A 16,078-nucleotide genomic window follows, 5' to 3' on the forward strand; every position below is an offset into this window, starting at 1 on the left:
AGCAGAGGGGTGCATATATCTTTTCCGATTAGTGTTTTCATATTCTTTGGATAAATGTTAGAAGTGGGATTGCTGGATCAGATGGTAGTTTTTTGAGAGACCTCCCTGTTTTCAACTGTGGCTGCATCAATTTACATTCCCAGCAGTGCAAACAGTTCCTTTTTCTCTGCATCCTTGCTAATATTTGCTATTTGTAGACTTTTTGATGATAGTTATTCTGGCATGTGTGAAGTAGTATCTCATATGGTTTTGATTTGCATTTCCCTAATAATTAGTGAACTTCCAGATATTCAAGCTGGTTTTAGAAAAGGCAGAGGAACCAGAGAGCAAATTGCCAACATCCGCTGGATCATGGAAAAAGCAAGAGAGTTCCAGAAAAACATCTATTTCTGCTTTATTGACTATGCCAAAACCTTTGACTGTGTGAGTCACAATAAACTGGAAAATTCTGAAAGAGATGGGAATACCAGACCACCTGATCTGCCTCTTGAGAAACCTGTACGCAGGTCAGGAAGCAACAGTTAGAACTGGACCTGGAACAACAGACTGGTTCCAAATAGGAAAAGGAGTACGTCAAGGCTGTATATTGTCACCCTGCTTATTTAACTTACATGCAGAGTACATCATGAGAAATGCTGGGCTGGAGGAAGCACAGGCTGTAATCAAGATTGCCAGGAGAAATACCAATAACCTCAGATATGCAGATGACACCACCCTTAAGGCAGAAAGTGAAGAGGAACTGAAGAACCTTTTGATGAAAGTGAAAGAGGAGAGTGAAAAAGTTGGCTTAAAGCTCAACATTCAGGAACTAAGATCATGGCATCTGGTCCCATCACTTCATAGAAATAGAACAGTGGAAACAATGGCTGACTTTATTTTTTTTCTGGGCTCCAAAATCACTGCAGATGGTGACTACAGCCATGAAATTAAAAGACGCTTACTCCTTGGAAGGAAAGTTATGACCAACCTAGACAGCATATTGAAAAGTAGAGACATTACTTTGTCAACAAAGGTCTGTCTAGTCAAGGCTATGGTTTTTCCAGTAATTATGTATGGATGTGAGAGTTGGACTGTAAAGAAAGCTGAGTGCTGAAGAATTGATGCTTTTGAACTATGGTGCTGGAGAAGACTCTTGAGAGTCCTTTGGACTGCAAGGAGATCCAACCAGTCCACTCTAAAGGAGATCAGTCCTGGGTGTTCATTGGAAGGACTGATGTTGAAGCTGAAACTCCAATACTTTGGCCACCTGATGCGACGAGCTGACTCATTTGAAAAGACCCTGATGCTGGGAAAGATTGAGGGCAGGAGGAGAAGGGGATGATAGAGGATGAGATGGTTGGATGGCATCAGCGACTCGATGGACGTGGGTTTGGGTGAACTACGGGAGTTGGTGGTGGACAGGGAGGCCTGGCGTGCTGCGGTTCATGGTGTCACAAAAAGTTGGACATCACTGAGCAACTGAACTAAACTGAACTGAATAATTAGTGATGCATAACATTTTTTCATTTGCTTGTTGCTCATCTGTATGTCATCTTTGGGAAAAATCTATAGTGCCTTTGGCCAGTTTTTCAATCAATTGTGTAGTTTTGGTTATTAACCCCTTATCATTTAAAATATCTTATCCCATTTGGTAGATCATCTTGCATTTTATGGATGGTTTCTTTTGCTGTGCAGAAGCTTTTTAGTTTGATATAGTCCTGTTTGTTTATTTTTGCTTGTTTCCCTTGCCTGAGGAGACCTATCTAGAAAGATATTGCTAAGACTGATGTCAAAGAGAGCTGTGTCTGTGTTTTCTTCTAGTTTAATGGTTTTGAGTCTATTTAAGTCTTTAATCCATTTTGAGTTGGTTCTTGTGTATGGTGTGAGATCGTGGTCTACTTTCATTTTTTTGCCTCATGCAAAAAAATGTCCCCAGCAGTGTCCCCAACACCATTTATTTAAGACACTATCGTTTCTCCATTGGATGTGCCTTGTTCCTTTGTTTTGTATTAATTGTCCGTATGTGTATGGGTTTATTTCTGGACTCTCAGTTTTATTCCATTGATCTATGTATCTGTTTTTCTGCCACTACCATGCTATTTTGATTACTATGGTTTTGTAATATAGTTTGAAATCAGGGCGTGTGATATCTCCAGCTTTGTTCTTTTCATTCAGGATTGTTTTGGCTATTTTGGGGTCTTTCATGGTTACATATAAATCTTAGAATTTTTTGTCTTATTTCTGTGGAAAAATGTTTCTGGGATTTCAGTAAGGATTGCATTGAATCCATAGCATGCATTGGAAATATGGACATTTTAACAGTGTTAACTCTTTCAGTCCATGAGCAGGCAGTATCTTTCCATTTATTTGTGCCTTCTTCAGTTTCTTTCCAGTTTGTCTTACAGTTTTCAGTGTACAGGTTTTTCACTTCCTTGGTTAAACCTATTCATAAATATTGTATTCTTTTTGTTTTCATTGTAAATTGAATTGTTAATTTCTTTTTCTGCTAGCTCATTGTTAACGTATAGAAATACAACAGATTTTTAAAAAAATTGTATTCAGTTACTTTTAGCTGTGCTAGGTCTTCACTGCTGCACGGGTTTCTCTTTGTGGGTTTCTCTTGTTGTGGAGCTCAGGCTCTAGGTGCTCAGGCTTCAGTAGTTGGCAGCACGTGGGCTCGGTAGTTGCGTCTCCCGGCCTCTGGAGCACAGGCTCAGAAGTTGTGGTGCATAGACTTAGTTGCTCTGTGGCATGTGGGATCTTCCTGACCCAGGAATCGAACCCACAACTCCTTCATTGACAGATGGATTCTTTACCACAGAGCCACCAGGGAAGCCCCTTCTACAGATTTTTGAATGTTGATTTGTACCCTGCAATTGTATTCGTTTTTTATTTCTAATAGTTCTTGTCTTCAGGGTTTTCTGTATATAAAATCACGTCATCCACAAATAGTGAGTTTCACTTCTTCCTTTCCTACTTGGATGCCTTTGATTTCTTTTTCTTGCCTGATTGCTCTACTGGAAGATTTCTAGTACTATGTTGAATAAGAGTGGTGAGAGTGGGCATCCTTGTCTTGTTCCTGATTTTAGAGGACTAGCTTTCAGTTTTTCATCATTGAAAATGATATTAGTTCTGGATTTGTCATATATGGCCTTTTTATGTTGCATTATGTTCCTTCTACACCCACTTTATTGAATTTCTTTTATCATAAATGGGCATTGAATCTTGTCATATACTTTTTCTGCATCTATTGAAATGATCATATGCTTTTCGTCCTTGATTTTGTTAATGTGTTTATGTGAATTGATTTGTGTACGCAACCCTCCTTGTATCCCAGGACATGTGGAATCTTAGTTCCCTGACTAGGGTTCAAGCCCGTGCCCCTTGCATTGGAAGTGCAGAGTCTTAATCACTGGATCACCGAATAAGTCCTCCTTTCTTAGAGTTTTAAACTCTTTAGTAAAGTATTCCTCTGTTCATTCATTTGTTCCTCTCTGTTCACTTTTATTCCTGAGTTCATTGAACTGCCTCTCTGTTTTGCTTTTTTTTTGTAGCTCTTTGACTTTCTTCATGAAGGCTGTTTTGAATTCTCTTATCAGTTAGCTCACAATATTCTGTAACTTTAAGTGTGGTTACTGGAGAATTGTCATTGTACTTTTGTGATAAAAGTGTTACTATGGTTCTTCATGATGTTTGATGAAATTGTTCCTCTGCTGGCACATTTAAAGTAGCAAGTACACATGTATACCTGTGGCAGATTCATTTTGATATATGGCAAAACCAATACAATATTGTAAAGTTAAAAAAAAAAAAAAAAAAGTAGCAAGTAACCTCTCTGCTTGACTCTGATAACACCATAGGTTATAAATTAGAGGCCTTTCCTTTGTTTTCCAGCAGATGGCGCCGTAGCACACATTTTGGGTTCTCTTCCCTCAGCTGCTTCTGTTCATGTTTGAAAGTTAGCATTTGGTGCCCTCCACCTCTGACTGCCCTGTGGCCTTCATTATCATTTCTTGTACCTGTGGGGCCATGGATACCTTACTTCTGCCAGTGTTGCTGGCATAGCCGCCTGGTGCACCTCCTGTTCAGGATCCCTTGAGTGGCAGGTTCCACTGTTGTTGTGGAGGAAGCAGGGAGTAGGGAAGAGTAGCCATGTCCAGTGTCATAAGATTCCTGGGCTTTGCAGCTTTGGCGGGGGGTGACTGGAGCCATGTGCACCGCCTCCCCTGCTCCTATCAGCCTCGCTGGGGCTGGAGGTCTGGGCACTGTGGGCACCGTCTCTATTGTTCCCTTGGTCCTGCCCCGTCTATGTGTTCCAGTTCACCACCTGTAGTTGTGCATTTGTGTGGGAAATTCTCCAGTGTCTCGGTGTGTTGGACGCAGGTACCTCCTTTGGGGCGTTGTGAATGTTTTACTGGTTGAAACATGAAACATGTTGGATGAATGGGGGAGACTAAGGTAGCTTTTCACTCTACCATGTTACTGAAGCTCAGAATGGTTCTTGTAAAGAAAAATTGGGTTATGTGGCGCTCCTCCTTGAAACTCCTTACACTTGACTTGAAGTCTAGATTCTTAAGCTGGTCTCTTATGGCCTGGCCCTGTCATCTCATTCTCAATCCTCACTTCCACCTTTGAGTTCCTTGAAATCACCTGGTTTCTTCCTGTGTCATCTTCCATATTTCCTTGATCAGAAACGTAAGCTCTTTCGCCCCTCCTTCCTGACACCTTCCATGCATGTATGTCACATGCATACAGGTCACATGCACACACGTGGTGAACTTGTCTCATCTTTCAGCTCTTTGCTTAAATGTCACTCTCATAGAACCCTCCTCTGATCCTCAAGAAAAAAGAAAAAGAAAAAAAACTGTCCAAAACTTGCCAGCCTCTCGAATGGCTCTTTGGTCTTTTCCTTTATAGCAAGCACTTAGCACAATTTATAAACATAGATTTGTTTACGTGTTTACTAAGTTCTTTCTCCTTTACTAGACCATGAGCTCCACAGCAGTGCAGGACTCATCACGTCTGTCTTTCACATTCATATTCAGTGCCTAGCATGAAGTGTCCAGTACTCTTGCCTGGAAAATCCATGGACAGAGGAGCCTGGTAGGCTGTAGTCCATGGGGTTGCTAAGAGTTGGGCACGACTGAGAGACTTGACTTTCACTTTTCACTTTCATGCATTGGAGAAGGAAATGGCAACCCACTCCAGTGTTCTTGCCTGGAGAATCCCAGGGGCGGGGAAGTCTGGTGGGCTGCCGTCTATGGGGTCGCACAGAGTCGGACATGACTGAAGTGACGCAGCAGCAGCAGCAGCAGCATGGAGTGTACCCTGGGTTATTACTGCGTGAGCAAATGAAAGAATGTAGAGGCTAATTTCATGGCTTCTCCTTGTCTTGAGCTATTTATTCAACAAATATTCAGAAAACAGCTTTGTGTTGGAATGGTGAGATTATGTTCTTTTAATATTTTTATGTTTGGTATGAAACATTTTTCCGAATGGTTTCTCCTGTATGCAGGCAGAGTGCTCAGAGCCCACATTGTTTCTGTGTATTTGCATAGGTTGGATCCCAGAAACTGTGGAAGAATGGAAGCTTCTCCTACATCTGGTGCAGAACACAAGCACAAAGCCAGCCCCCCAGCAGTCACCAGATGGAAACTTCAGCGATGGGCCTTCCCCTATCACTGTGGAGAACGTGGCCCTCCTATTAGCTAAGGCCATGGGCCCAGACCGGGCCTGGTCACTGCTCCAGGAATGTGGTTTGACCCTGGACCTGTCAGAGAGGTTTACCAGAACCTGCGATATCCTGAGAATTGCCGAGAAAAGGCAGAGGTAATTAATGGCTGTCTGTCCTGCCTTCGTCCTGCCCTGTCCACAAGCACTTGGGGAGTGTAGAATCCCACAGATGTTCAGAGGGGGACGGGACTGTATAGATCACATATTCCCAACCCCTCACAGATGGGGGGACAGAGACTACTCTGTTGATTTAGGCGATTAAGGGACGAGGCTAAAGTAATACTTTGTTCATAGTCGTGACCAAGACACTTGTAGGTCTATGTGAATACCCAAATATGATGTATACTCAGTTCTTTAAGAATACTATTTGTACCACATACCTAATACCTGTAATGCAGGAGACCGGGGTTTGATCCCTGGGTTGGGATGATCCCCTGGAGAAGGGAATGGCAATCCACTCCAGTATTCTTGCCTGGAGAATCCCATGGACAGAGGAGCCTGGTGGGCTACAGTCCATGGGGTCGAAAAGATTCGGACACGACTGAGTGACTCACACACACACACACACATACACCCACCTAATCATCTCAGTCAGTTTTTTAAAAAAAAAATTTTATTTTTAAAAATTGTGGTAAAATACAGATAACATGACCATTTTTAAGTAGTTGGTTCAGTCATGTTAAGTATATTCGTGTCATTGTGCAGTTAATTTCCAGAACTTTTTCATCTTACAGAACTGAAACTCTGTCCCCACGATTCCCCCCTCCTCCCTCTGCCCCCTCCCTGGCAAGCACTGTTCTTTCTGTCTGGGATCACAAATGCAGAGGTAACAGACAGGGTCTGTTACCTCTGCATTTGTGGTCCTATTTGTGTGTCTTTTTGTGGCTGGCTTATTTCACTTAGCATACTGTCCTTAACTGTGTTGCAGCATTTGACAGTTTCCTTTTTTCCTGGGACTGAGTAATATTTCGTTATGTGTATATAACCACATTTTGTTTATCCGCTCATCTCTTGATAGCCACTTGGGTTGCTTCTGCCTCTTGCTATTTTGAGTAATGCTGCTGTGAACATGAGGATACAAATCTCTCTTTGAGACCCTGCTTTCAGTTCTTCTGGGTGCATACCCAGGTGTGGAGTTGCTGGATCAGATGGTACTTCTGTTTTTAATTTTTTGAGACACTCCTGTACTAATTTCCATGGATCCCGCACCATTCTGCATTTCCACCAGTGGTGCACAGGGGTTCCTGTTACTCCACATCCCTGCCAACACTAGTTATTACTATTACTTTTTGGTAGTTAGCTACCCTAATGGGCATGAGATGATAGTGATTAGTGGTATTGAACACCTTTTCATATGCTTGTTGGCCATTTGAATGTCATCTTTGGAAAAATACCTGTTCAAGTTTTTTGCCCATTTTTAAATTGCATTTTTTTTTTTTTTTTTTTTTGGTCATATGAGTTCTTTACATATTGTGGATATTAACCTCTGAGATATATGATTTGCAAATATTTTCCCCTATTGTATAGGAGAAGGTGTCATATTCATAGGACGCCTTTTCACTCTGTTAGTTTTGTCTTTTGATGCACAGAGTCAGTCAGCTTATTGAATCCTTTACTTCTGAAAAGAATGAACAATGACAACTAAATTTGCTTGTTTCTTTTTTTTGGGATTTCAGAGCCTTGATACAAAGCATGCTCGAAAAATGTGATCGGTTTCTGTGGTCTCAACAGGCCTAGCTGAAGAAGACGAAGCAGGGTGTCCCGACATGTTTAGAAAGACTGAGTTGTGCTCCTGAGCCTCCTGAACACATTTGTTCTTGAAGGAAAGGCCCCACCGGAGATCCAGCGCCTTTTTGGGAGCATCGTCATCCCTGTCTGTTACCTCTGCATTTGTGGCTCTATTTGTGACCTCAGTGTTTTTCAACCAAAGTTGAATTTTGAAAGGAATCAGTCCTTGTTTGCTAAAACAAAATGCTCTGGAAGGAAGCAGAATGTGAATATCCCCAGCTGTGCAGCCCTTATGCTGGACAATAGAATTATTGGTTCCTTGTTGGTGGACTGGGAGAATTCTTTTCCTGTCATGACTGCTATGCAGGGAGCAAAAGTTTCTCAACCTGGTCATATGAAGACATACAATGTAGTTGATAGAAATTTAATTCCTTTCTTACCTTCTCTGGGATACTTGAGAAATTACCAAAGTAAAACCTGGTAGAATGTAATTAACACATAAAATAAGTGAAACACTGAAGATTCAAATTAAATGTAAAAATGAAAATGAATATTTAAGTTGAGCTAATTTAGAATATATTTTTTTCTAGTGCTTGATATTTTCTAATTGAACCTATATAAAACTAATTGATTACTAGAGATGTTTTACTCCAGTCTTTCCTAAGTAGCCCAAAGGAATCATGCACTTGTAAAATTTGTTTTTTAAGGACCATGATACAGGCAGGTTGAGTCTTGATAAAGACTGCAGCAGGTGCTTGTATTATTTAAGCCAAGTACTAGACTACCATTTTCAGGCTTCTGTATACTAACACGGCATGTTTTATTAATAATAAATGTAAAATCTGATTTAAAATGTTATTTGACTAGAATGTAGACATGAGGTTTATTGTGTGTAATTTGCAGGAAGGTGTGGTGTAAACTCAGCGTGGAATAGGCAAAATGTTGGATACATTGAATGATTCACTTCTTTTTTTTTTCATTTATAACACAGCCAGAAAACTAGAGACACAACAGTTTAGAGAGTTGGTTCCTTCCTGTTAGGAAATCCTAACGGTTTTGGTCACCAGTATGTGGCAGGGTGTGTGTGTGTTGTGTGTTTCCCCACACCAAGGAATTCTCCAGTACCAGCTGAGTGTCCTTTCCATTCATTAGAAAGTCAATCCAGAGATGGCAGTGAATTCTGCAGGTTAAGGGCTCATTTCCACAAATCTGCCAGCACTTAAGATGCCAGTCACGGGTCCAGGTTGTTAACTGTACGAGCGTCCCTCTTTTTATTGCACTTTGTTTTGTTGTTCTTTGCAGATACTGTTCTTTTTTTTTTTTAAACAAATTGGAGATTTGTGGCAGCCCTGCGTTGAATAAGTCCATCAGTACAGTTTTCCAACAGCATTTCCTCACTTTGTGTCTCTGTCACATTTTTGTGATTCTTATGAAATACAGAGTTTTCCACTTACTTGTCATGGAGATCTTTGTCAGTAATCTTCATCATTACTGCTGTACATGTTTTGTGGCGTCGCTGCACCCACGTAAGGCAGTGAACTTAATTGAGAAATGTGTGTTATGACTGTTTCAACCGATTATTCCCCTTCTCTTTCCCTTTCTTCAGGCCTTCCCATTGACTGACACACAGTAATAGGCCAATTAATAACCTTATAGTGGCCTCTTCAGTATTCAAGCGAAAGGAAGAACTAGTTACACATCTCACTTTAAATCAAAAGGTAGAAATGATTAAACTAAGTGAGGAAAGCATGCTGAAAGCTGGAGTAGGCTGAAAGCTAGGCCTGTTGTATCAAACAGCCAAATTGTGAATGTGAAGGAAAAGTATGCGATGGAAATTAAAAATACTACTCTGATGAATACAAGAATGAGAAAAAAGTGAAACAGTCTTGTTGCTGATATGGATAAATTTTTAGTAGTCTAGATACAAGCTCAAACCAACCAGAGCATTCTCTTTAGCCAGAGCGTAATCCACAGCAAGGCTGAGAGAGATGAGGAAGCTGCAGAAGAAATATTTGAAGCTGGCAGAGGTTGGTCCATGAAGGTTAAGGAAAGAAGTTGTCTTTATGTTCTATGAAGACCTACAAGACCTTCTAGAACTAACACCCAATAAAGATGTCCTTTTCATTATAGGGGACTGGAATGCAGAAGTAGGAAGTCAATAAACACCTGGAGTAACAGGCAAATTTGGCCTTGGAATACAGAATGAAGCAGGGCAAAGACTAATAGAGTTTTGCCAAGAAAATGCACTGGTCATAGCAAACACCCTCTTCCAACAACACAAGAGAAGACTCTACACATGGACATCACCAGATGGTCAACACCGAGATTAGATTGATTATGTTCTTTGTAGCCTAAGATGGAGAAGCTCTATACAGTCAACAAAAACAAGACCGGGAGCTGACTGTGGCTCACATCATGAACTCCTTATTACCAAATTCAGACTTAAATTGAAGAAAGTAGGGAAAATCACTAGACCATTCAGGTATGACTTAAATCAAATCTCTTATTATACAGTGGAAGTGAGGAATAGATTTAAGGGCCTAGATCTGATAGATAGAGTGCCTGATGAACTATGGAATGAGGTTCGTGACATTGTACAGGAGACAGGGATCAAGACCATCCCCATGGAAAAGAAATGCAAAAAAGCAAAATGGCTGTCTGGGGAGGCCTTACAAATAGCTGTGAAAAGAAGAGAAGTGAAATGCAAAGGAGAAAAGGAAAGATATAAGTATCTGAATGCAGAGTTCCAAAGAATGGTAAGAAGAGATAGGAAAGCCTTCCTCAGTGATCAATGCAAAGAAATAGAGGAAAACAACAGAATGGGAAAGACTAGAGATCTCTTCAAGAAAATTAGAGATACCAAGGGAACATTTCATGTAAAGATGGGCTCAATAAAGGACAGAAATGGTATGGACCTAACAGAAGCAGAAGATATTAAGAAGAGGTGGCAGGAATACACAGAAGAACTATACAAAAAAGATCTTCGCAACCCAGATAATCAGAATGGTGTGATCACTGACCTAGAGCCAGACATCCTGGAATGTGAAGTCAAGTGGGCCTTAGAAAACATCACTACAAACAAAGCTAGTGGAGGTGATGGAATTCCAGTTGAGCTATTTCAAATCCAGAAAGATGATGCTGTGAAAGTGCTGCACTCGATATGCCAGCAAATTTGGAAAACTCAGCAGTGGCCACAGGACTAGAAAAGGTCAGTTTTCATTCCAGTCCCAAAGAAAAGCAATGCCAAACAATGCTCAAACTACCACACAATTGCACTCATCTTACATGCTAGTAAAATAATGCTCACAATTATCCAAGCCAGGCTTCAGCAATACGTGAACCATGAACTTCCTGATGTTCAAGCTGGTTTTAGAAAAGGCAGAGGAACCAGAGATCAAATTGCCAACATCCGCTGGATCATGGAAAAAGCAAGAGAATTCCAGAAAAACATCTATTTCTGCTTTATTGACTATGCCAAAGCCTTTGACTGTGTGGATCACAATAAACTGTGGAAAACTCTGAAAGAGATGGGAATACCAGACCACCTGATCTGTCTTTTGAGAATCATCTGCATGCAGGTCAGGAAGCAACAGTTAGAACTGGACATGGAACAACAGACTGGTTCCAAATAGGAAAAGGAGTACGTCAAGGCTGTATATTGTCACCCTGGTTATTTAACTTATATGCAGAGTACATCATGAGCAATGCTGGACTGGAAGAAACACAGGCTGGAATCAAGATTGCTGGGAGAAATATCAATCACCTCAGATATGCAGATGACACCACCCTTATGGCAGAAAGTGAAGAGGAACTCAGAAGCCTCTTGATGAAAGTGAAAGAGGAGAGTGAAAAAGTTGGCTTAAAGCTCAACATTCAGAAAACGAAGATCATGGCATCCAGTCCCATCACTTCATGGGAAATAGATGGGTAAACAGTGGAAACAGTGTCAGACTTTATTTTTTTGGGCTCCAAAATCACTGCAGATGGTGACTGCAGCCATGAAATTAAAAGACGCTTACTCCTTGGAAGGAAAGTTATGACCAACCTAGATAGCATATTCAAAAGCAGAGACATTACTTTGCCAACAAAGGTCCGTCTAGTCAAGGCTATGGTTTTTCCTGTGATCATGTATGGATGTGAGAGTTGGACTGTGAAGAAGGCTGAGTGTCGAAGAATTGATGCTTTTGAACTGTGGTGTTGGAGAAGACTCTTGAGAGTCCCTTGGACTGCAAGGAGATCCAACCAGTCCATTCTGAAGGAGATCGGCCCTGGGATTTCTTTGGAGGGAATGATGCTGAAGGTGAAACTCCAGTACTTTGGCCACCTCATGTGAAGAGTTGACTCATTGGAAAAGACTCTGATGCTGGGAGGGATTGAGGGCAGGAGGAGAAGGGGACGACAGAGGACGAGATGGCTGGATGGCATCACTGACTCAATGGACGTGAGTCTGAGTGAACTCTGGGAGTTGGTGATGGACAGGGAGGCCTGGAGTGCTGGGATTCATGGGGTCGCAAAGAGTCGGACACGACTGAGCGACTGAACTGAAGGTGAAGCAGCAAGTGTTGATGTAGAAGCTGCAGCAAGTTGTCCAGAAGATCTAAGATCATTAATGAAGGTGGCTACACTAAATAACAGATTTTCAGTGTTGATGGAACAGCATTTGAAAAGAATGCCATCTAGTACTTTTCATCTAGCTAGAGAGGCAAAGTCAGTGTCTGGTTTCAAATTTCAAAGGACAGGCTTACTCTCCTGTTAGGGGCTAATGCAGATAGTGACTGAATTGAAGCCAATGCTTATTTACCATGGTGAACATCCTGGGGCCTTAAGAGTTAGGCTGAATCTACTCTGCCTGTGCTCTGTAAGTGGAACCACAAAATCTGGATGAAAGCACAAGTATTTACAACATGGTTTAATGAATATTTTAAGCTCACTGTTGAGACCTACTGCTCAGAAAAAAAGATTCTTTTCAAGGTATTACTGCTCACTGACAATGTACTTCATTGCCCAAGATAGAGATACAAAACAAGATTAACGTTTTTATGCCTGCTAACACATTGGTTCTGCAGTCCATGGATGAAGGAATAATTTCAACTTAAAAATATTATTTCTTAAGAAGTACATTTTGTAAGATTATAGCTGCCATATATTATGATTCCTTTGATGGATCTGGGCAAAGTAAATTGAAAACCTGGAAAGAATTCACCATTCTAGATGCCATTAAGAACATTCATGATTCATGGTAACAGGTCAACATACTAACATTGATAGGAATTTGGAAGAAGTTTGTTCCAACCCTCATCGGTGACTGAGGGGTTCAAGACTTCACTGGAGGGAGTAATTGCACATGTGGTGCAAAGAGCAAGAAAACTAGAATTAAAAGTGGATCCTGAAGATATGATTGAATTGCTGTAATCACATGATAAAACTTTTAATGGATGAAGAGAGTTTATCTTCTTTTGGATAAGCAAAGAAAATGAGTTCTTGAGATGGAATCTACTGGTGAAGATGCTGGGAAGATTGTTGACAACAGATTTAAGATACCACATAAACTTCGTTGACAAAGCATTGGCAGGGTTGAGAGAAAATTGACTAATTTTGAAAGAACTCTTACTATGGGTAAAATACTATAAAGTATTGCATGCTACAGATAAGTCATTTGTGAGAGGAAGAGAAGGAAGAGTCAATGATGTGGCAAACTCCAGTGTTGTCTTACTTTAAGAAATCACCACAGTGACCCCCAGCTTTAGGAAACACCACCTTGATCAGTGAGCTACCATCAACATGGAGGCAAGACCCTCTCCCAGGAAAAAAGTTACAACTTGCTGAAGGCTGAGATAATGGTTAGCACTTCTTTAGCAATAAAGTATTCTTAAATTAAGGCTTATACACTGAATTTTAAGACAATGCTATTGCATGCTTAATAGACTATTGTAGAATATAAATATAACTTTTCTATGCACTGGAAAACTAAAAATTCATGTGACTTGCTTTATTGCTGTGGTCTGGGGACTGAACCCACTATATTGCCCATGTGTGCCTGTGTTTCTGACCAGTTGGCTATAAACCAGAGATTCCCATGATCCACTCCTTGGGTTCTATTAATTTGCTAGAGTGGCTTGCAGATCTCCAGAGATACATTTTACTTACGTAGATTTATCAATTTATTATAAAAGCCTATAACTCAGGAATAGCTGGATGGAGGGGATGGTATGGGGAAGGGGCAAGGAATTTCCGTGCCCTCTCCCAGTGCCACTGCAGATGGAAGGCTACATGTTCACCAAGCAGAAGCTGTAGATAAAACAGCAGCAGTCTTGGGATACGGGCTGGAGGTTGAGTTCAGTGGCCAGTGTCAGGACTGGAAGTTCCAGCCCTTTAATCACGGGGGGTTGGCTGCACTGTCAGCCAGCCCGCATCCTTAGGTGTGGTCGAAAGTCACCTTATTAACATCAAAAAGACACCTGTCACTTTGGAAATTCCAAGGGTTTTAGGAACTCTGTGCCCAGGCAAGGTGATGAAGACCAAATATAATAGATTTCCTATCAATTAAGTCACTCTGTCCTGTCTGACTTTGTGACCCCATGGACTGCAGCATGCCAAGCCTCCCTGTCCCTTACCAACTGAATGGGATTTTTGCTTGTTTTCCTTGGAAAATAAATTCGGGTGAAATTTTTTTTCCTTTAATGCTAGAAAATTCTCTGTACCCTTTTGATAAATGAGGATAGATGTAATGTGCCCTAGAAAGATGTGTCATAAATGATTGCACAGTTGTGCCAGCTCAGGCAGTTTCCTCCTCCTGGGATTTCCTCTAGACCATCTTTTGCATGGTCACTGTGTAATGACAAAATCTGACAGTAATAGGAGGGTTTTCACTCTTTACAGACTCACATGTCAAGTAACCCAATACAGCTACAATCAGTTCAGCTGGCAAAAATCCCATTCAGTTAAACATTTATATTTGAACAGTCTACTTGGATATTAGGCAGTGTTTGCAAGTACAACTTGTAGTCTTTCACTTGCCCTGTGCTTGTCTCACTTTTAGGCCTGCACCCAGGCCTGACTGGTGGTTTAACAGAGCTTCAGGGTAGCATAGTGGCTGCTAGCCTGGCTTTGTCCATTGTGGGGAAAAGCACAATGTGACAGTTGTGAGTTGTTTTATTTGAGGCAAAATGAGAACTATTGAATAGAGAATTCACAGGGCCTGGACTCCATCTTAGGCCTGTTCATGCTGATCATGCTTGGCCACCTCTCCAATGGACTCTGAACTCTGTGTTTAGTGCCTATGGGAACAACAACAGAAGGATAAGACCCCCTCTGGACAGGCCATAAATTTTTCTGTACCTATCGGAGTGTAACCTCGGGCTTATTGATTATTGGCCAATTGTTTAACTGTTTGAACACATAACACGTGAATGATGGGGTTATTGGGATTGTATTTACCCTTCCTTTGTTTATGTAAGTCTCAAGGAATTTGGAGTGGTGGGTTCAGACACTGGTGGGTACACATGGGGTATAAAAGATTTTCACAAATGTTGGTCGGGGTCCTTGATTAAGAGGAGACTCTGCGTTGGGCCCACTGGTGTAATAAACTGCACTCCACTATCTGCATTGTCCTTCTGAGTGAGTTTGTTTCCCGGAACACGTGGCTACAACGCTATAATCTGGGAGATGGCATTTCAGATAGCTCTAAGAAACTGTTCCAAAGAGGTAGGAGTGAGGAGTGTTACAAATGACTTTAGTGAAGGAGGGTGCTTGCAGCCAAGCACACATTTTGGCAGAACCTTGCTACTGGTCAGGAGGAACAGATGTCACTGTTAATGATTTTAGTGCTCTTCTAGAGGAGAGGCACGGATAAGGCAATGGCACCCCATTCCAGTACTCTTGCCTGGAAAATCCCATGGACGGAGGAACCTGGTGGGCTGCAGTCCATGGGGTCGCTAAGAGTTGGACATGACTGAGCAACTTCCCTTTCACTTTTCACTTTCATGCATTGGAGAAGGAAATGGCAACCCACTCCAGTGTTCTTGCTTGGAGAATCCCAGGGACAGGGGAGCCTGGTGGGCTGCCCTGTGTGGGATCGCAGAGAGTTGGACACGACTGAAGCAACTTAGCAGCAGCAGCAGCAGAGGAGAGGCAAGGATTGAGCTCATAAAGTCTTCTGAAAATAGCTATCTGAAGACTTGTTCAGTCAGTTTTTCCCAGGTCACTGGAGTGTTTCATTCTTGGTCTCTACCCTGAATTCCTTCAGTTCATGATTTAATCCTTGTAGAAGCAATTGACAAGTGCCAATTTGTAGTTGGCAGTTTCTGAGGCAGACTGGCTTTGAGTGTCTGCTCTTTTTCTTATTGACCTCAGGTAAGTTGCTTTGTTTCTGCAGGTTTCAGTTTCCTTATCTGTGAAATGGGGTTAATAGTAGCCCTGCCTTAGGTAACGGAGGATTAAATGAGATAATAAGTGTAAAGCAAAACTACCTACAAAATGCAGAACGTAGTGCCTGTGTCTCGGTAATAAATACTAGCTCTTATTTGAAATATTTGGAATATCATTTTACCCAGTAATGATCAGACCTGTGTAATTGATTTTCATGAATGGACAAGAACAGGAAGCCCAAAATTGGAATAATTTCCTTGTCTGTATATAA

The 16,078-nt window shown here is 41.4% G+C and overlaps 1 protein-coding gene across 8 annotated transcripts in view; it reads left to right on the forward strand.

Moving 5' to 3' along the window:
* HPS5 (HPS5 biogenesis of lysosomal organelles complex 2 subunit 2) overlaps nucleotides 1-8,893 on the forward strand; it is a 43,552-nt gene extending 34,659 nt beyond the window's left edge. For 7 of the 8 annotated variants that reach the window (XM_015461165.3, XM_024987057.2, XM_010820871.4 and 4 more), the window contains 2 exons: nucleotides 5,538-5,808; nucleotides 7,389-8,893. In XM_015461165.3, the coding sequence (XP_015316651.1) occupies nucleotides 5,538-5,808; nucleotides 7,389-7,449 (332 nt within the window). In that variant the 3' untranslated portion in view covers nucleotides 7,450-8,893. The remainder of the gene's footprint in view (nucleotides 1-5,537; nucleotides 5,809-7,388) is intronic. The other variant, NM_001206136.2, reaches the window with a different exon arrangement.
* The last annotated feature ends 7,185 nt before the right edge of the window (nucleotides 8,894-16,078 follow it).

The sequence above is a fragment of the Bos taurus genome, chromosome 29 (assembly GCF_002263795.3).
Source record: "Bos taurus isolate L1 Dominette 01449 registration number 42190680 breed Hereford chromosome 29, ARS-UCD2.0, whole genome shotgun sequence".
Taxonomy (NCBI): domain Eukaryota; kingdom Metazoa; phylum Chordata; class Mammalia; order Artiodactyla; family Bovidae; genus Bos; species Bos taurus.